Source organism: Maniola jurtina, chromosome 15 (assembly GCF_905333055.1).
Source record: "Maniola jurtina chromosome 15, ilManJurt1.1, whole genome shotgun sequence".
NCBI classification, from domain to species: Eukaryota; Metazoa; Arthropoda; class Insecta; order Lepidoptera; family Nymphalidae; genus Maniola; species Maniola jurtina.
Genome location: NC_060043.1, coordinates 13,182,701 through 13,203,796, shown reverse-complemented (window position 1 = coordinate 13,203,796; position 21,096 = coordinate 13,182,701). Strand labels below are relative to the sequence as shown.

The following is a 21,096-nucleotide window of genomic DNA, read 5'->3' as shown; positions in this document are numbered from 1 at the left end:
TGAACATTTTATTTTCATGCATGTCTTTTATGTAACCTATAGCTAAATTAAACAAGCAACAACTAACCTTGCAACATGGATAGGAACTCGAACCACATGTTAACCAGCGCATCGTCTTGTAAAAACAGCAAAGCAACACTCTTATGCGACAACACATTATTGAAGTCGGAGACCAATGGCCAGTAGCAATGTTCCTTCATGACTCGCTTCGTACAGTCTATCACATAGTGGAAGTTCTTATCTGGGTCATGTAAAGTGTTTTGTACTAGGATTTTTCCCATCATCAGTCTCAAAGATAGCACCATTACGTGTAGCAAATGCAGTTGCTGTACACATCGCAACGCGAGCGCCTCGTTGGAGAATAGTTGGACCGACATGTGAACGACACGGTTGGACAGTGTGTCGGGGTCTGCAGAGTTTTCTAGGACTAGGGGTATCCGAGCGTAGTGCATCACGAATGTTCTTGTTAGGTGCTCCTGGAAGTAAAAATAGAAAATCAAATTAGATTTTTGAAAAAAAAAAAACCGGCCAAGTGCTAGTCAGACTCGCGCACCGAGGGTTCCGTTTCTCGGGTGTTTTACCCACATTTTGCACGATAAAAACTATTGTACATAAAAATAAATAAAAATCTGTTTTAGAATGTACAGGTATATGACACCCCAATTGGTATAGTTATTTTACATTGAAAACTGAAAATACTAATTATTATTTGCTCATGAACATATTTTAATTTTTTTTGTGATGTAACCGTTTTCGGATTTCCTGCCTTTCATGATTCTAGGTCAATTGGAAAACAAAAATTTTCTTGACAAACAGACAGACGGCCAGACAGACAGACAATGAAGTGATCCTATAAGGGTTCCTTTTTCCTTTTGAGGTACGGAACCCTAAAAACAAACTACAACTTCATTACCTTATAATCCTGATCTGGCAGCATGTTGAGAAGGAAACACACAACATTCTGCGGGAACTCGTATTTGAACGTCCAGAATATGAACTCTTCGAGTAGTGTGTTGTGTTTTAACCGGGGTGCTAGTGCAGGGAAATGTCGGTATCTGGGGAAAGAAACAAGATTGCTGTCTATATCTGGTCTGCTAAGATGCTAAGTATATTCTTAAAAATCCACTGGACCTTTGATGTTTCAGTCAAGTTTCTTGCTGGTTCTTCTCGGTATTACGAACCAGTGGTAGATTTTATTAACGATTCAAAAGGGCTTATAAAAGTTATTTTGTTTAAAAAATCTATTCCATTTATATTTCATGATATGATATGATACTAGATGACGCTACTCGCACTCATATACAAGGATCATACAGCAATCACATGATTGCAGCCTGTGACGAAAGTAATTTACAACAATGTTATTAGATGGCACCACAGGTATCATCTATCACTCCATAATAAGCCTGAATCGCGCTAACAAAGTTTTAGGCTCTGAGAATGTTTATATTTCCTTTCGGTTGATCTTCCTATTATTACAGGTGAGCTCAAAACATCACCTGCTTCAATTGTAAGTTACACTTTGTTGTAACTGACTATTTCGTCACCGGTTTGAAGTGCATTGATGTGATATTTTTGTATGCGTGTAGGATAGCGCCATCTAGCGTCAGTATGTGGAGACCACCACAATAAGCAAGCAAGCAACTTCTTAGACAAGTTCTAAGCGGTAACATGGGTCAACATGGATAGTATACATTCAATCAAGTTGTTTAATGAGTTTTCTTTGTATGAGAATGAGATATCTCGACCGAATTAGGGTGTCGCTCACGCGTTTCCGTGGGAACTAATTTGTTTACCCTTTTAGTCAGCTAAGAAAGAATAGATTGTACTCACTCTTCAGGCGGATCGGGCGCAGGAAACGAGTCTATGGCCAGCTCGTATATTTTATGTGACACCGCCATGTAGCGACCATACTCTGTGTCGGGGTGTGGAGGTGATACCAGATTTAGGTACATCTGAAAATATAACAAGTAGATTTTTTAATATTTTACAACTAGATGATGGCCGCGACTTCATTCGCGTGGATTTAGGTTTTTTGAAAATTCCGTGGGTACCCTTTGATTTTCCGGGAAAAAGTTGCCTATGTCAATTTCTGGGATGCAAGCTACCTCTGTACCTTTCATATAAATCGGTTAAACAGACGAATGCTTTAAGAATCCTGTGGGAACTCCTTGATTTTCCAGCATAAAAAGTAGCCTATGTTCTTTCCTAGGATGTAGCTACCAAATTTCATCAAAATAGGTTTAACTATTGGGCGTAAAAAACTAGAAGACCGACAGACAGCACCCTTTTGCATTTATAATATTAGTATGTATCACACTAATATTATAAAGGCCAAAGTGTGTGTGTGTGTGTGTTTGTTACTCTTTTACACAAAAACTACTCGATGGATACTTTAAACACACCTGTGGGTTGATGAGCGCCTTGGTCATGGCGGAGCGCATGAGGTCGCCCATATTGTTGAACTCCATCAGCATCTGCACATAGCCCTCACATTCCTGAACAGCTGTTCTGTAGCTCTCAGAGTTTGAAACGCCCGTACTAGAAACAAAATAACATAAACTTTTAGAAATTATTAAGTATTAGGCATAAGACATCTTAATAACACTTATACTCAGAAGATACTTCTAGATAGGGTTATAGGGGTGAGGTGGCAGAGAGATTATAATAATTGGCAGAAAGTGGTAAAACGAGTTTTGATTATTTTGCTTAGCTGCTTCTATCATGTATGTAGGTACTGTAAAACTGGTTCAGCCTCAAACATGAAGAGCATCGTCTTACTGTATGAATTTACTCGCACATCGTGTTAGAATATCTCTATCTAATTTCTGTCGCCCTTGTTAGGTTATGTTTCCACTGATAAGCGTAGACGTGTCTTCAACCAATCAGGTTAATACCAGATTTCTCACACCATCTGATAATTGATACGCCTAATTGGTGACTGGACTGACGACATGATAGCTTTATCACATCCTACCTCAATAATAATCTAATTGATTGAAAACACACATCTCTGCTCCTCTTCAAAAGTACCGTTAAGCTGCGTTTCCATCATCGAGAGATGAGTTTAAAACTCAGCAACAAAACTGCTTCATTTTCAGAACTAGTAGATAAAATTAAATTAAGCTGAACTATGTAACAAGGAATCATATTTGTGTTTTTCACATAAATTCCTTGCACATACCCCAAAGCCTATATTGGATAGATACTGGCTGATGATGATGAAGGGTAAGTACCTGTTCTCCCTGAAGTGCTGCAGCAGGCGCAGTATGAGGCGCGGCATCATCGCCTCCGCGACGCACATCAGCTCGGCGGGCGCCGTGCCGGGCCGCGGGAACCTGTTGCCGTGGTTACTGCAGAAGCTGGAAACAAGACAAACACACGTTAAATATACATAATATCATGTATTGTAAATGATCCTATAAGGGTTCCTTTTTTCCTTTTGAGGTACGGAACCCAAAAATAACGTCTATTTGTTGCTATGTGATTGAAAGGTAAACCAGCAAACAAACGCACTTTTGCATTTATAATATGGATGATGATGGCTCATCTTAAGCTGCTATATCTTTGCTAAATAGCATCTCCGAGTAGAGGAATTCTTTTCTGTTCCATTCTCCTATAATTGCCATTCTACTACCATTTTAAATTCTAGTAATATCTCTTTCTGAGATAGTGGCGCCGATTCTGTTGTCTTTCTCTAAACTAAATTTAGAGTAGATATCTGCATCTTTTTCTGTTTAATATTGCAAAAAAAGGACGGCACTACAAATTTAAACAATAGGCTCGGAACTGGCAGCTAAAGTTAGGAGGTTTGACAGCTCTAAATTAAAAATATTCATTTATTTTATTACTTATTTATTTAATACTGTCAAACTGTGCCTGTCTTTTTCACGTTATATTAGCAAGAAGAGGATGCGAATACTCTAAAATTTAGTTGTGCTCAGAATCAGTAGCAATAGCTCACCTCAAAATTAAGTCTCTAGAAAATATTATGATGGATATAATCTAATATAATCTAATGTGTGTGCAGCTACATGTTATGTCATCAAGTTAGTCTTCACAGTCAGGGTCAAGGGTGTAGTTAGTATTGTTCGGGTTCACATCTCAGTACTGAATAGCCTTTACGTAACGACGACGACCATGGCGTACAGACCCTCATACTTATTTATAAATGACAATTTGCTATAATCCACAATCTGTATCCAACGTCAGCATGCGGTATCACCTGCCCTCCCACTACTAAAGAAGCTGGAAAAGCGATAAATTCCTTAAAGGCCCGCAACGCATCGGCGCGCTCTTTTGCTGCAAATATTCCTGGACGGCGGTAATCACTTAACACCAGGTTTAAATAGGATATATAGATAAAGATATATATATCTATTGTAGGGTCCACAATGCATAATTGCAGCATCAATTTGCAAAACGTATCTCATCTTTTAAATTCATTTAACTTGCAAAGTTACGGGCATTTAAGAATAATATTATTATCGAAATCGATGACACACTGAAAAATCCCATAATAACTAGTACCCCTCTATATTTAGCGGCATAGGCGTAGGCAGAGCGTTGCGTCTTGCGTGACGTCAGACGCGTGACGTCACGCGCCCCCGCGGCCCCTTTCACGGGTCGGTGGTGTCCACTGTCCACTGATAATATTTTTTATGCTACACGCGATTAACTTGGCCTCTTAGCCAAGGTCATATCTTCAGCAGACCCATAAAGTCATGAAGAAAGTCTCTTTGCTGCCTTGCTTTATTTGATGACTATCTTATGCCCGCGACTTCGTCTACATGGACTACACAAATCTCAAAACTCTATTTTACCCCCTTACGGATTGAATTTTCGAAGATCCTTTCTTAGCGGCTGTTTATGACCACGCGTCTATGTATTTCATACAAGCTCCCATTTGCGTTTGGGTTTTGACGTTTGATAAAAAGTCACTGATATGAATGGTAATCATAATCCCTATTGGTGGTTTTTGGAGTCAGTTTTTCAAAATTCAAAATTGTTTATTTCCAGTAACTTATGTTTACAAACATCTGTAGGAGGTTGGAGCCTTCTTTTAGAGGTAGGAGGACTACCTCCGTGACAGAAGACACAGCTCTTCCATAAAAATATCAGTATATACGTGTGAGTGCGCGCGTGCGTGTGCGTGTATGCGTGTGTGCGGGTGCGTGCGTGCGTGTGTGCGTATGTGAGATGACAACTCACCCGTCCTCCCGCATGACAGAGTTGTCGCCGCAGTCGCAAGCGCCGCCGGCTTGCGAGAGGAACATGTTGAAGTCGTGCGTGGAGTGGTCGCCGCGGTGGAAGCACTCGCGGCATATCGACATGCACGGAGAAATACCACACGTGCGACATCTGTACGCGACAACGCGCGGTATCCACACGAGACCGCATTTGTCGTGCTGGTCGTAGCTCCGCACTGTAACAAACGAGAGGCGGCAATTAAACATCAGTTCAATAGAAAATAATTTTGACAAAACAATGGTTTTTGGATAGAGCACTAACACATAGAGAGAGAAGGCAACGGTCGGCAACAACCGTCCGTATCCGGATCGCGGACAGACGGTGGAATCTTGGACCACTGAATATCTTTAACCCTCGACCCAAAAAGAGGGGTGTTAAAGTTTGACGTGTGTATGTGTGTATCTGTCTGTGGCATCGTAGCTCCTAAACTAATTAACCGATTTTATTTTATTTTTTTTTTGTTTGAAAGGTGGCTTGATCGAGAGTGTTCTTAGCTATAATCCATGAAAATCGGTTCAGCCGTTTCAAAGTTATCAGCTCTTTTCAAGTTACTCTAACCTTCACTTGTCGGGGGTGTTATAAATTTTTAATTTACACTTGACTTATCTATGAAAGAATGAATTAAAAAGTTTAATTTTTACACATTTTGCATAGGTAATATGCACTTTGGTAGGATTATAACTTTCGCAATTCCTCACGTGAACCAAACTATAATGAACTGGCTCAAGACCGTCGGTGTAAATTTTCGCATTTTATTTCTGGACTGAAAAACTTTCAACAGCATTCGGACCCCACTTTAAATTACTTGCCGACCCCTGCTGTAAGGGTCCCTTAGTTCTTTTCAAATAGGTACGGAACCCTAAAAATTGTACCTATAACTGTTAAAAATAATAATTCGGTCTTTTTACGAATATCTAAGCCTGTATACTCAGGCGATCACTTATGATCTAATATGAGTATTTGTGTTGAGTCATGACTGACCGCTCCATATCGAACACAAGCCATAAATGAGTACCGAAAACATGGTATCTATGTATAGATACACGTCCAAATTGCCTGGTCATCTTCAATGATTAATTTATTATTATTACATTATTAACTGACTATTCAATAATATAGTTATTATGTACAAAGAAACCAATATTTCTTTGTTATACTTAATTTGCAACAATTTTTAGGGTCCGTACCCAAAGTGTAAAATCGGAGCCCTTAATGTCACTCTGCTGTCTGTCTGTCTGTCTGTCCGCGTGTCACAGGTATCTAGCTCGTAGACGAAACGAGTTACAAACTTGAAATTTTGGTATTTGGTATAGAACGTTGACCCAAAACCAAATATTGAATCAAAAAAAATTTTCAAAAGAAAAATAAAACCGACTTCAAAAACCAAAAACACTAAAAAGTAGAAAATAATTTTTGTTTAGCTACACATGTAATGTACCTAGGTATGAAGTCGAGCGAGCATATTAAAACAAAATTAGAAATCCAAGAGTGAAGCTCGCCCGACTTCATACCTAGGTACATTACATGTGTAGCTAAACAAAAATTATTTTCTACTTTTTAGTGTTTTTGGTTTTTGAAGTCGGTTTTATTTTTCTTTTGAAAATTTTTTATTTCACAATTTTTAGTGGCCCCACTGTACTATGTATATGCTATGCCCAGTTAAAACCCTACTGTTTACTAAGCTATTACAGTGATCGCGAGCAATTTGCTCTTATCCATTGAGGAGTTCTGTTCTCCATCTCCGAAGATATTCATCAGATCTTCACCAAATTTATATGGGACCACCTGCACAGTATACTCATTCAAACAAAAAAAAATTTTTCCAAATCGGTCCAGGGGTCTTTGAGTAATCGGGGAACATACATAAAAAAAAATATAAAAAAAAAATAAAAAAAAAAAGATCCCGACGAATTGAGAACCTCCTCCTTTTTTGGAAGTCGGTTAAAAATTCAACTAAATTGTTTTTCAGGGGGGCTCCCATCCATGAAAAAGAAGCCGAAATAATAATTTTTTCTTACCCTAGCATGTGCCCCCCCCCCCCCACATGTCATTGTTTAGAGCTTATTGAGTAGAGTATGAATATATTGTTTATTTTTTTAATCTTAAATAAGGAAATGGGGGCGTCAAAGTTGTCAGTTGTTGTTTAAATGATATGTAGACTGATGTGGAGTTGGGAAATCTCGCAGAGTTATTATTATTATATCAGAAAAACAATTAACAGCATCGTGCAACTACTTGTGTGTCTTGACTCTTGACGTTATCCAACAAAGCGTGTAGGGTGGCCATTATTCGCCTTCTCTACGGATGTTTTCCCTCTGCGTCATTTCTAAAGTTCTTATACGCTAGCCCTTTTTTTTTTTTTTACACAGGAAATGCCTAACGCATACCCTTCCGTCAGGGGAAACGGAGGGGTTATGTGGGGCTTGCACCCACTAAAACCTGTGTTTGTTCCTCAACGGACTGGCGGTTGCGCGGGTATCACTAATGTAGTATTCACCTAGCCCTAACACTTTTCACTGTATGATGGATAAAATTCTTCTTTGTTACATTTTTTTAATGATCTGTTGCAGCGAAGAGGATCGCTTGTATTTTTAACAGACTTCAAAAAAAAAGGAGGTTGAGAACCTTCAATTCAACTGTATGTTTTTCTTTTGTCAAATAATCTTGTGCTTTTGGGCACTTGCCCAAACTACCTTATTATCTACTTATTTACTAACACCAATTAATTCATCTATTGTAAAGGTGACTGACTAACTTACTCACTGACTGACTGACTGGTCTATCAACGCACAGCTCAAACTACTGGACGTATCAGGCTGAAATTTGACATGCAGATAGCTATTATGACGTAGACATCCGCTAAGAAAGGATTTTTAAACTTTCCACCCTTAATGGGGTAAAATAAGGGTTTGTGTAGTCCACGCGAACGAAGTTGCGGGCGTAAGTTAGTTCAAAGGATATTTTATTAATTACTCAGCTGATTTAAAAAAATGTCACGAATTCATTCGTGTCAAATAAATAGCTCGAGAAACCGGAATGTCCGGAAGTTATATGATTTATGGTCTCTGTATTGGCAATTACAGGTCGCGTGCGCGGCCGCAACGTTCTTGCACATAGCCGTTTATAATAACATGTTTAATGCAATTTTGATCCTTACTCCTTCGGGTTAGGGTCCACAAAGAGTTCGCGGGGGGTGGGTGGTGTGGATGGTTATTGCCCCGGCTGTCACGCCGTGATGATATTCAATTGACATTTCGCTATCCCATTTTAGTGAAAGCTGGTTTTTTTTAATAAACGGGTAAAAGCCATATCAACTTACGTGAAAGGTCTTTCTTTTCTATAAATAGTTATAACATATATAACTATAGATATTAAAAAACCGGCCAAGTGCGAGTCGGATTCGCACACCAAAGGTTCCGTACCTATTCCATACAGGATATACGTAACGTACCTAATATTTTTATGTACTTAAATGAAACGTAAATTAATTTTTCGTGAACACTTTTATTTTTTTTTGTGATGTAACCACAAATTAACGGCTTTCGCATTTTCCTTTACTTGTGCTATAAGACCTACCTACCTGCCAGGAAGTATCCTATAGGTTTTCTTGACAGACACGATAGACGGAGAGACTGACAATAAAGTGATCAGTTCCTTTTGAGGTACGGAACCCTAAAAATTATAAAAAGAAAACACGACTGACTGCTGATCAATGTTAACTGCTGAGCCTATCGACCACAACATTGACGTCGGACGAATCTTACGGACCACTATGTATTCTAAAAGATGGTCATTCCAAACAAAAATCATGTTTCTACGAAGCTACCAAAATAAGCATAATCTGGTCATGATATTATTAAACCTACATGAGTAAATATTTAAGAAAAAGCTATTATGCAGCACACAAGTATTCGGAATGACTCAGGGTGCCAGGGTGTTTAGGGCATTCGTTGAATGAGCCATCCAAAGGGTTTAAAGACTAAAGGGCAATTACGGTAATAGAAATGGAAATAGTAATTATAGCTTCCTTCAGTCCTGAGTCTGTATAGATGTCACAAACAGATTTATCATAGTAGGCACAACAATTTTTAGGGTTCCGTATCGCAAAAGGAAAAACGGGGCCCTTATATGATCACTTCATTGTCTGTCTGTCAAGAAAACTTATAGGGTATTTGCCGTTGAACAAGATTCATGGAATAGGGCAAGTACCTAGGTAGGTATCATAGCACTAGTAAAGGAAAAAATCCGACAACCATCACAAAAAAACAAATAAATTAGTATTTTCAATTTTCAAACTAAGTGGGGTATCGTATATTCTAAAACAGATTTTTATTTATTTTTATGCATAATAATGCAAAATACCCGAATACGGAATCCTCGGTGCGCGAGTCGAACTCGCACTTGGCCGGTTTTTTATTAATCAAGAAATCAGTTTTTTACCCTCCTAGCCCGATAGGTCTTGTACAAGCTCTTATAACTCCCACCTAGTAAAGAAGCTAAGCTCCTCGCGCCTCAATCAAGATGATTTATACAACCGACATGACTCCTCCACTTCAATTACTCCTATCTCGGTGCGCCATCAATCTCGCAAGTTATCACAGGTTCCACGCAGAACTAACTTAACATGCCTGCAGATTTGCTCGACTTTTGACATCCATACCTACTTCAAAAAACCGGCCAAGTGCGAGTCGGACTCGCGCACCGAGGGTTCCGTACTCTTGTATTTTTTTTACATTTTGCTCGATAAATCAAAAACTATTTTGCATAAAAATAAATAAAAATCTGTTTTAGAATATACAAGTAAAGCCCTTTCATATGATACCCCACTTGGTATAGTTATCTTACTTTGAAAATTTAAACATATTTTAAGTTTATATGACGTATTAAAAAAAAACTACTGACTAGATCTCGTTCAAACCAATTTTCGGTGGAAGTTTGCATGGTAATGTACATAACATATTTTTTTTAGTTTTATCATTCTCTTATTTTAGAAGTTACAGGGGGGGGGGGGGGGACACACATTTTACCACTTTGGAAGAGTCTCTCGCGCAAACTATTCAGTTTAGAAAAAAATGATATTAGAAACCTCAATGTCATTTTTGAAGACCTATTCATAGATACCCCACACGTATGGGTTTGATGCAAAAAATATATTTTGAGTTTCAGTTCTAAGTATGGGGACCCCCAAAATTTATTGTTTTTTTTTTCTAATTTTGTGTGAAAGTCTTAATGCGGTTCACAGAATACATCTACTTACTAAGTTTCAACAGTATAGGTGTTATAGTTTCGGAAAAAAGTGGCTGTGACACGGACGGACAGACAGACAGACATGACGAATCTATAAGGGTTCCGTTTTTTGCCATTTGGCTACGGAACCCTAAAAAGAAGACAGACAGACGGACAGACAGACAACAAAGTGATCCTGCAAGGGTTTCGTTTTTCCTTTTGAACTCTAAAAAGGTTCCAGCTCAGCATAAATATCATAAAGCCTTTCAGGAATCTCACCTCAATAGGTAAATACTAAATACTCTCATACACAAGTGAGGACCTAATAACAAACAAACCCACGCCGAGTACATATAGTATCTAGTTAAACACAATTATGATCAAGATGCAATTCAATTACTCTTGGCAACAAAAAGATCGCTAGTTCCTGGAAGTGGTTTAGTTGGCTCCGTACTCCCCGTGGCCGGTGTTATCCATGATGGATTTTCCTCACGAAAAAAGTTGAAAACTAAATAAACCGACTACGATCGCTTTAATAAACACTAAATATTATAGTAAAATTGTTTTTCTGTCGCATGTTATATTTTCATGTTGGTTGTAGTACATTTCTAATCATGAACTCAAAATTTACTCCTCTTTCATTTGACATCCCACTCAATACAATAGCCAAAAAAAAATTGGAGACCCCCACTTTTTTTGATGTAGCATCCGTTTTTTTTTCGTATAAAATATAGCCTTCGTCACCCGGACCTTTACAACGAATCAATTGATACCCCAAAATTGGCTCAGTAATTTACGGTGGAACACACAGAACCTGAATACAAACACACATATACATACATAGACTGCTAAAATCATAACCCTTCCCTTTGGCTTTGCCGTAGTCGGGTAAAAAAGGAGAGTGGAGGGAGAGCCGGGCACGTGTGTACCGATCAGCTGTTGGCGGGGTGAACGCACGGCGCGGCCCGTGAACACCGCCCGGCAAGAAAAGCGCTCGAGTCAATGTACTGCCGCCGCTTAGCTATCGCACAGTTCAGATTTGAATGCTGTGGTAAGACTCGCTGCGCGTGTCTTACAAAGTAAAATACTTAAAATTTCAAAATTCAAAATACTTTTATTCAATTAGACTTTTAAAAGTACTTTTGAATCGTCACGAGCATCTACCACTGGTACGAAATGCCTTTCCTAGTGAGACCATAATCCACACTAATATTACAAATGAGAAAGTGTGTCTGTCTGTCTGCTAGCTTTTCACGGTCTAACAGTTTCGATGAAATTTGGTACAGAATTAGTTTACATCCCGGGGAAGGACAAAGGCTACTTTTATTATGGAAAATCAAAGAATTCCCATGAGATTCTTAAAGTTCCATCCGTTTTACTGATTTATACGAAATTCAATACAGAGGTAGCTTGCATCCCGGAAATTGGCATAGGCAACGTTTTATAGATTAAGTAGTTCCCACGGAATTATAAAAAATCTAAATCCACGCGGACGAAGTCGCGGTCATCATCTAGTTCCTAATGATTGAATAGGTAGGTGAGACAGGGAAACCAGTGTAAGTAAACCAGCCCTTCTAGTTGAGTAAGTATGGTCTAATAGGACGATTGAACTGTATGATAATCAAACTGTGACACGGGTGAGAAAGACGAAGACCGTGAACGGGTTACCAAAATGCGACGAGACCTGCGCTGTATTTGCCAAACGGTGGCGTGATGTATAGAGTCAAGAGAAGATCGATATCGATACCAGACGTCATTTTCGAATTAAAAAATCTCTCGGCTCTATCGAATTATAAGACGTTGTCACGTCAAAAATATCGAATGGGCTGGCTCAGCTGGCTGGAACTCGAATCCGGGACTTCAGCTGAAGCTAGGCACTCGCCACTCCACCAAAGTCAAAGTCAAAAGTATTCAGGATGGGTAACGCTGTACGTTTCTGAATTGTGATATTGACAAATAACCTAACCAATGATCATAATAAAATTGTTTTTTTTTTAAATTTAGATACAGGTTAGCCCTTGGTTGCAATCTCACCTGGTGGTAAGTGATGATGCAGTCTAAGATGGAAGCGGGCTAACCGGGAAGGGGTATGGTAGTTTTCGTTAAACTCCTTGGTGTCTACACGGCATCGTACCGAAACGCTTAATCGCTTGGCGGCACGGTTTTGTCGGTGGGGTGGTAAGTAGCCACAGCCGAAGCCTCCCACAAGACCAGACTAGAAATTTTGAAATTATAAAATTCCAAACCCCTGCCGGAAATCGAACCCGGGACCTCCCACTAAAAAGACCATAGCGCTCACCACTGCGCCAGGAAGGCCGTCAAAAACATGCATACTCTTAAAACAAAGCTACGAGGGTTCCAAACGCCTCTGGTCTGAAAGAAGCCCGCAACAAACACAGAATTCGTTCGTGTTCTTTCTAAGCTAGACCAACAAGGCACAATCCAACTGGTAAGATTTGTACCTACGATATTACAGTTTCCAGTCGGCCTTTTAATCTGCAGGAGCTATAATAATACAGGAGATAGGTATATCAAAGTTCAAACAGACTATGATTAACTTGTATGATTAATTTTTTTGCCTTGTCTACTTTCTAGCTAGCAGATTACTGCAGAAGTCGTTAGCGATCGCGAGTCGTATGCGACGGATCATTTAGCACTAACCGGAATCGATTTTCTGTCTGCCACTCCACTGTATCTACGACCGGTTATCATATATGACGGTTTTTAAGGGCCAAAAGGAGGGTTATATATTTTTTACCTGTATGTAGGTATGTTTTTTTATTATTTATTCAGATACAAGTTAGCCTTTGACTGCAATCTCATCTGGAGGTAAGTGATGATGCAGTCTAAGATGGAAGCGGGCTAACTTGGAAGGGGTATGGTAGTTTTTTACGGCTCCGTAGTCCGTACCTCCAAAGGGAAAACGGAACCCTCATAGGATTACTTTGTTGTCTGTCTATCTGTCCGTCTGTCGTGTCTGTCTAGAAAACCTATAGGGTACTTCTCATTGGCCTAGAATCATGTTTGTCAGGTAGATAGGTATTAAAGCACAATTAAAGGAAAAAATCCGAAAACCCTGAATCTGTAATTATATCACAAAAATAAATTAACTAAATCACATAATATAGATGGCGCAGTCCATGATTAACTTGCAAGTTGCAGTGTTCTACATAAAAATGTTAGGTAGGTACGATGGTACGGAATCCTCCGTGTGCGAGTCGGACTCGCATTTGACCGGTTTTTATAATTGAACTAGCTGATGCCCGCGTTTTCATTCGCGTGGATGTAGGTTGTTTAAAAATTCCGTGGGAACTCCTTGATTTTACGGGATAAAAAGTATCCTATGTGCTAATCCAGGGTATAATCTATCTCCATTCTAAATTTCAGCCCAATCCGTCCAATAGTTTTTACGTGGAGTAACAAACATACACACACACGCACACACACACACAAACTTTCGCCTTTATAATATTATTAGTGTGATAGTGTGAAGTGTGATGTGATTTGCAGTATTCGTGTTAACTATGTTAAAATTCGTAGCAAATCAACTTCTGCTAGTTTTGTATACTAAAAACGTCATGCAGAATTTGCAAGTGGCAGAATTCTCAAGTGGCATAACAACTTGGCTAACTCTATTGTACACAATCACATTGCCAGCAAGTAACACTTAGGCTATGGTTTTGTCCAGTCGTCTGTCGTTATATAGATAACTAGGCAATTACCTACTTATCATGATAAAATATGGGTTAAATTTAACTACACCTGTTAACTGCTTAAGTGCCTAACTAAAGTGAGTAGGTCACAAAAAAGGTTGCAACCTGATATCTACATATAAAAATTAACTCATTAAGGCCTTATTTAAGAGTATGTTACAGGGACTAAATGTCATAATTTAGTCCAAGTGAATTCGTGTTTTTTCACTTTTTTCGATATCGAAATGTGCTACTGCAACGTTACACCTGTCGGCTGCATTTTGCGTTGTACACTTCCTGAATTGAATATTATTATTAAGTTATCAAAGTGGATTATTTTATCGGTAACACATCAAAAATCTCTCGGTTGCAATGTGCGCGCACTCTTATAAAGCCAGGGCCGACCTGTCTATTTAGTCTACAAGTGTAAATTAAAAATTTATAACACCCCCGACAAGTGAAGGTTACAATAACTAGAAAAGAGCTGATAACTTTCAAAGGGCTGAACCTTTCGATCAAGCCACCTTTCAAACAAAAAAAAAATTAAATTAAAATCGGTTCTTTAGTTTAGGAGCTACGATGCCACAGACAGACACAGTCAAACTTATAACACCCCTCTTTTTGCGTCGGGGGTTAATAAAAGGAAAAGCTCACTGACTGACTGAATGATCTATCAATACACAGCTCAAACTACTGGAACGATCGCGATCGGGCTGAAAGGCACGCAGATAGCTATTATGACGTAGACATCCGCTAAGAAAAGATTTTTGAAAGTTCAACTAAGGGGGTCAAATAGGGGTTTGAAATATGTGTAATCCACGCGGACGAAGTCGCCGGCATAAGCTAGTTAAGTATAATAGTTTACGAATGATGTGTCATGTGGCTAAGGCCTCATTCGCACGAGAACTTTTTTAACGTCCGTTAGAAAAACGTTTCAAATAGAACAAATGCATTTCCAAGTATCTGTTCACACGTCAACGCTTTTTTAACTTTGTATGTTCGGCGCAACGCCGGGTTTTAATGCAACGCTTTTTTAACGCTCGTGCGAATTAAGGGTAACTGAATGAGCACAAATGTGCGCCCAGCCTTGATATGAAGATCTTTATGGAGGATTTGAACATGATCTGATGGTCTGTAACTGGATTCCGTAAAACCTACATCTATCATAATAAAGGTTGTCTGATAGAGATTGCTCTAAGCAATAGTCTTTTTTGTAGTTTTTATTGTTAGTTTTAAAAATTGTTGTACTTTTGGCTTTAATTTAATTATTATAGATTTTATGCAAAGAATGTCTTAGGTTAAGTTTTACTATTTAGAAGTTTTAGATTAAGCATGTTGAGTTAGCCTGTAAGTGAGTATACATTGATAGTCCTAAGTTTATATAAGTCGTCATAATTACTTTTCTTTGTATACCGTTGGCTTCCTATTAAATAAAATAAGGCTGCCTTTGCACACAATTGTTTTATATGTTTTCTTCTTTCTGTGTTGTGTTCCTTTACATGTGTTTTTGTGTGCAATAAATACTTCTATCTATCTATCTATCTATAATCGCAATTGTTGTTATTGGCTTTTATGCTATTCTTGTTGCAACACTGCATTTTAGCCAATAGTGAGCGAGCCTCAACCAATCAGACGTGATTGCGATCGTGACATTGTAGCTGTCATTGTACCGCAATCGTGCTGCTGGATCTAAGGAGTCATTTGGGTCATCTGCAAGTTACTCGACGTCATAGCTAACTAAGGTAAGGACGATGACATGGTCGGTACGAGACAGGTGGCAAAAACAATAGTAGCGCGCACACCCACTCTATTATTAGCCGGTTATAATTATAATACGCACGCGCGACCAAATAATATTCCATTAGCCTTTTTGCAGCAGCTTTGTTAAGTATTGTAGTAGCTACTGTTTTGAGGATAATGTTTCTGTTTCTATAAATCAGTCATAATAAACATGAGTAACATCCTGTGGGAACTCATTGATATTCCGGGATAAAAAGTAGCCCAATGCCATCTCCAGGATGCAAACTATCTCTGATACCAAATAGATTATGACCACACTTGGATTTCAGTTTTCAAAACGCTGTACCAAAGGTAGGTACCTATATGGGTTTAATGAAAACTGTCATACACCTTCCAGGTTAGCTCGCTTCGATCTTAGACTGCATCATCACTTACCACCAGGTGAGATTGCAATCGAGGGCTAACTTGTATGTGAATAAGAAAAAAATCCTGTGCGAACTCTTTGATTTCCCGGGATCAAAAATAGCCTATGTCCTGCTCCAGGGTGCAAACTGTCTCTGTATCTTTCGTCAAAATTGGTTAAACGAATAGGCCGAGAAAAGCTAGCAGACAAACAGACGGCCACACTTTCGCATTTATAATATTACTAGTTCATGCCCGCGACTTCGTTTGCGTGGATATGGGTTTCTTAAGTCTTGTAGGAACTCTTTATTTTTTCGGGATAAAAAGTAGCCTATGTGTTGATACAGAGTATAATATTTCTCCATTCTTTTCAGCCAGAAGCTTTCAGCTTGAAGAAGTAACAAACATACACACACACATACTTACATGTAAAAGTTCCGTCTTTATGAAAGAGGGGTAGGGGAAGACAGCGAACTACCTGGATGACAAATGTCCAAAGGGACATGAAACGCCACGGCTTCAATGACCAAGATGCCAACACGCGATCTGCATGGTGCCGCATGATACGGAAAGCCGACCCCGCGTAACGGGATGAGGCGAGGGCAAAGACGAAGTATTACTACAAGGGGATGTATTACTGTGAATGGATGGATTAGTATGAGTTCGAGTTAGTGTCGCCAGGAGGCGCTGGATAGAGACCGTGGCGTGTGGAAGTGCCTACTGTTGGAAGTGTAAACGAAGCATTACGGAGTAGGTGTTTAATCTGTGGTGTTGCATTATATTTACTCCTGTCAAAAACGTCTATGTTCTCTCTGCCTGGGGCTGACCACAGACTCGCTGCGTTTTTCTGTGTGCTCCCGAATAGGTACTTAATTAAAATTAAGTTTGATCTATTTTAAATCTTTTCTTTTTCACAGCCCACACCCTTCACCTACAAGAGACCTATGTGCAGCAGTGGAGGTCTGTCATTGATGCTGATGATGATGATGATGATGTATGGATAGTAAGCTATTGTTTAGAAGCTAAACGAGATCGTACAGCCCGGTAGCAGCGCCGCAATGATCATTACTGATGTTGGTTGTCTTGACCTCGTTACTGAATGCTGAGCGAGGTCAATGGAATGCTTAACAAAGTTAACAGATCATTATTAGTTGTTGACAAAAAATTTGTTGATCCAGGGTTCTGTACCTGAGGGGTGCCATCATGATCAACCCATTGCCGGTTCACTACTGAGCATGGGTCTCTTCTCAGAGTGAGAAGGGCCAACAGGACCTTGTATCTAAGTCATCGCTGTCTGTCCGTCCATCAATCCATACATTTGTCTGTCAGTGGACTCTCATGGACCGTAATGAGCAGATAGTTGAAATTTTCGCAGAATGTGTATTTTTATTGCTGCTATAACAACAAATATAATAAAAAAAAAAAATCGTAATGGCTGACATGAGAATTTTTTTTAATGTGTCTTTACAAGATGGCAGGAAACCCTTTGTATGCGAATCTGACTTGCACTTGTCTGATTTTTAAGTAATATACAAAACAAAGGAGAGGGAAATACACAAGATTTCAGGTTCAAAACCATTTGATTCAGAGATAGCTTGCATTCCATATACATTTAAATACAGGCTACTTTTATCTATTATATTTTATTAGGAAATCCAATAGTTCCCTTAGGATTTTTAAAACATAAATCCATGTAGATGAGGCCATCATCTAGGTAAGTAAATAAAAGTTACCAATGTTGGCTAAATGAAAGCATAAAAAAAGTTTATCCTTTCACCTTCTTTCATAAACTAGTTAATCATTTCTGTTATCTGCTTGGTCTGCGCTGATACTTTGGGCATCTCCTCTAAAATACATGTGTAAAAGAACTGTCTAACATTTCTAAGGTTAACGATTTTCAATTTTGGACTGCTTAGTCAATTTCCAGTAATATTTAAAAAAAGCTTCCATCCAACAAAAATAAAAAAAATAAAAACATTCATAATATCTTTAAAGTGGTGTTAGCTTAGTGGTTAAGATGGCAGCCTTTTAGTCAGGAGGTTCTGGGGTTCGATCCCGGGCACGCACCTTTTCTTTCTTCTTAGGGGCTATGCAGGTTCATGTATACCCTGTATCGCTTTGATCGCCTCCACTCGCACCTCAGAACTAACTTGAATATCACTTTATTTAACTGTGAAGGAAAACATCATGAGGAAATTCTGCATGCCTGAGAGTCCCCCATAACGTTCTCAAAGGTATGTGAAGTTGATCAATCCGAATTTGGCCAGCGTGGTAGACTGTGGCCAAAACTTCTCATTCTGAGGGAAGATTCATGCTTAGTAGGGAGCCAGCAATTTTTTAATGATGATGATGATTTCTCCCAATAACTCAGATCTCAGACATGTCTGTAAACACATGTCACTCAGATAAAAGCATTAACATAAAATACACTGCACTCTATTGCCTTATCTTCACAATAATAACACAATCTCAATGCATTCTCAGGTTGTACTTGCCTCTTAAGGTTGCACATGATTCAATGTTGACAAGGTTGTGGCTTACATCTGTTGTGACATTGCCATAATGAAAATGGCTGCATAGGGGTGCACTTGCTTTCAAAAATGTTAGATCAAAGTTTTTTTAAATGACTTATATTATAATCGCCTATAATAACTGTTTTGACATTTCATAAAAGTTACATTAATTTCATAGCAGGTACATTAAGTACTACACTGAGAGACATTTTTTAATTCTGTTGTACACAACAGAATTGACAACTAAATGGCTTATAAATGTTATGCATGATCCCTATTTGCCAAGCCCAATTCTGTCCCAATGCTGGGCAAAGTCCTCCCTTTCTTCCTTAACCTCACACTTTTTTTTCTTCACACATAATCTCTAAGCTAAACTAATTGACAGCCTGTCTTTTCTAGTGCTATACTTTTAATAGTACTCTATGTGAAAAAGAATAGCATTGAATACTGTGTTTACAACAAATTTAGTTGAGTGAGTTTCTATTAGATAGATATTACGATGTAAACATTCAGTAAGAAAGGATTTTTGACAATTCAGTTGCGTAGTCCACATAGACAATGTTGCATAGTCATTTGAACTATAACTTACATTGCAATAGGATTTTTCAATAAATTTGTTTTATGAAAACTTTGAACATATTAAGATGAAAGAAAAGGAATGATACATTGTCATTCACCTTTTGTTCGAAGCTAGCTCTAAGCTTAATGGATAGTCCACATAAAATAACAAAATAAAGAGTCAACAGACTACCATCATTGTTTGAATCCAGGATCTATGTTTATTCTTCTACCGGATACTATGATAGCAAACATTATTACAGGCATGTTCTAGACACACAGAGTCTAACCTAGACCTCAGCATTGCTTTCCATCAAGCATGATGAAATGAAGTACAATTAAAGTCAATTATGTGCTAAACTTTCTTATATGACTGGATTCTGTCAACAAAATATTGTTTGATTATGTATACTGAGAGAAATAGTAAATTTTAGTTATAAATGTTACCTATGTGAGTAACATAATGTGATTCTAGGCTTTTTGGCAAAGTTTATCAAGTTTGTAAATAATAATATGCTCTATAAGAAAATGGTATGAGTCAATAGGTACATAAATACTAAAAAAGTCATGTGTAAGAATTTGTGCAGTGTGTGCAGTAATGCTGACTAATTAGTACATTTGAGAAGTAAAGTTGCCCCATCACAATCATCTACACATAACCTAGAAAGGACTATGACATACAATGGATAGTACAGTTATTATGAGCAACGGTTTACATACCAATTGCGGCGAACTCGTCAGGTGTGCGCCCGCCGGCTAGGAGCCAGCGACACCAGTCTATGGTCTCCCACTCGTCGATAGCCTTCCCAGGGTTCAGCAGGACGTCCAGCAGGGGACCTAGGTACTGCGGATACCCGCTCACGCAATCCGCATGGATATATGCCGCAGCACCCCTTTTCCCCTTCTTCATCAACACTTGAGGCACTTGAGCCGTTGTATTAGACATTTTTTCAGACTTATATCACTATTCACACCAACCAACAAACTATACACATAAGTCACTGTATATTTCGGTCACTCACGGAAGAAACACCATTACCAGTTTTACATAAGGCAATGAACTGCGGTCCGTAACGCATCCGCGGTCGGACATCGTGGTTGCGTGTTTAACGTACCATCGTGGAACAATCCAGGAAGTGCTGAATACAACGCGTGAAATAATACTTTGAGATTTTTTAACAAATTACGTTTAAATTATTAATTCGTAGTTAAAAATAAAAATAGAGCAATGCAGAAACAACTCAGCCATTCGTTCGGGGTTGCCATATGTGAAAAAAAGTGAAAAGTGAAAACATTGGTTCACAGATCAAGAATTACGAATGACAGATTAAAAAATCAAAATCTTAAAAAAATATTGCTCACCTCTGTTTTGCAATTGCATTCAGTAACTTATCACCAAAGTGAAAAGTTCCAGAGAAAGACATCATTTCAATGGAATACTTTTATTTTTCATAGGCTGCAAGCAGTTGTATTGTATCTCAGCACAGCGGGCAGTTTAAAACATGCTTAGTTAAAACTGATTATAGAACATCGAAAATTATTATTTCTATAATTTTATTGAATCATATCAGATCCAACTCTAATCCAACTTGAGTCAGACGCAGAATCGGTGAATGTGTGTAGTGCTGTGTTGTTGGTTGTTGTTGGGTAGGTATAGTTTTTACAATATTTCTACTCTATACTATTTATTATCCTATTATCTATCAAATGTCTAT

The 21,096-nt window shown here is 38.5% G+C and overlaps 1 protein-coding gene across 2 annotated transcripts in view; it reads right to left on the bottom strand.

Annotated features, from left to right (window-relative positions):
• Positions 1–20,650, bottom strand: part of LOC123872735 (E3 ubiquitin-protein ligase Ubr3) — a 60,759-nt gene extending 40,109 nt beyond the window's left edge. For both annotated transcript variants that reach the window (XM_045917243.1, XM_045917245.1), the window contains exons 1-7: positions 20,102–20,650; positions 5,212–5,425; positions 3,237–3,362; positions 2,406–2,541; positions 1,834–1,955; positions 914–1,055; positions 68–476 (exon numbers count right to left, since the gene is read on the bottom strand). In XM_045917243.1, coding sequence (XP_045773199.1) covers positions 68–476; positions 914–1,055; positions 1,834–1,955; positions 2,406–2,541; positions 3,237–3,362; positions 5,212–5,425; positions 20,102–20,327 — 1,375 coding nt within the window. In that variant the 5' untranslated portion in view covers positions 20,328–20,650. The remainder of the gene's footprint in view (positions 1–67; positions 477–913; positions 1,056–1,833; positions 1,956–2,405; positions 2,542–3,236; positions 3,363–5,211; positions 5,426–20,101) is intronic.
• Between the last annotated feature and the right edge of the window lie 446 nt (positions 20,651–21,096).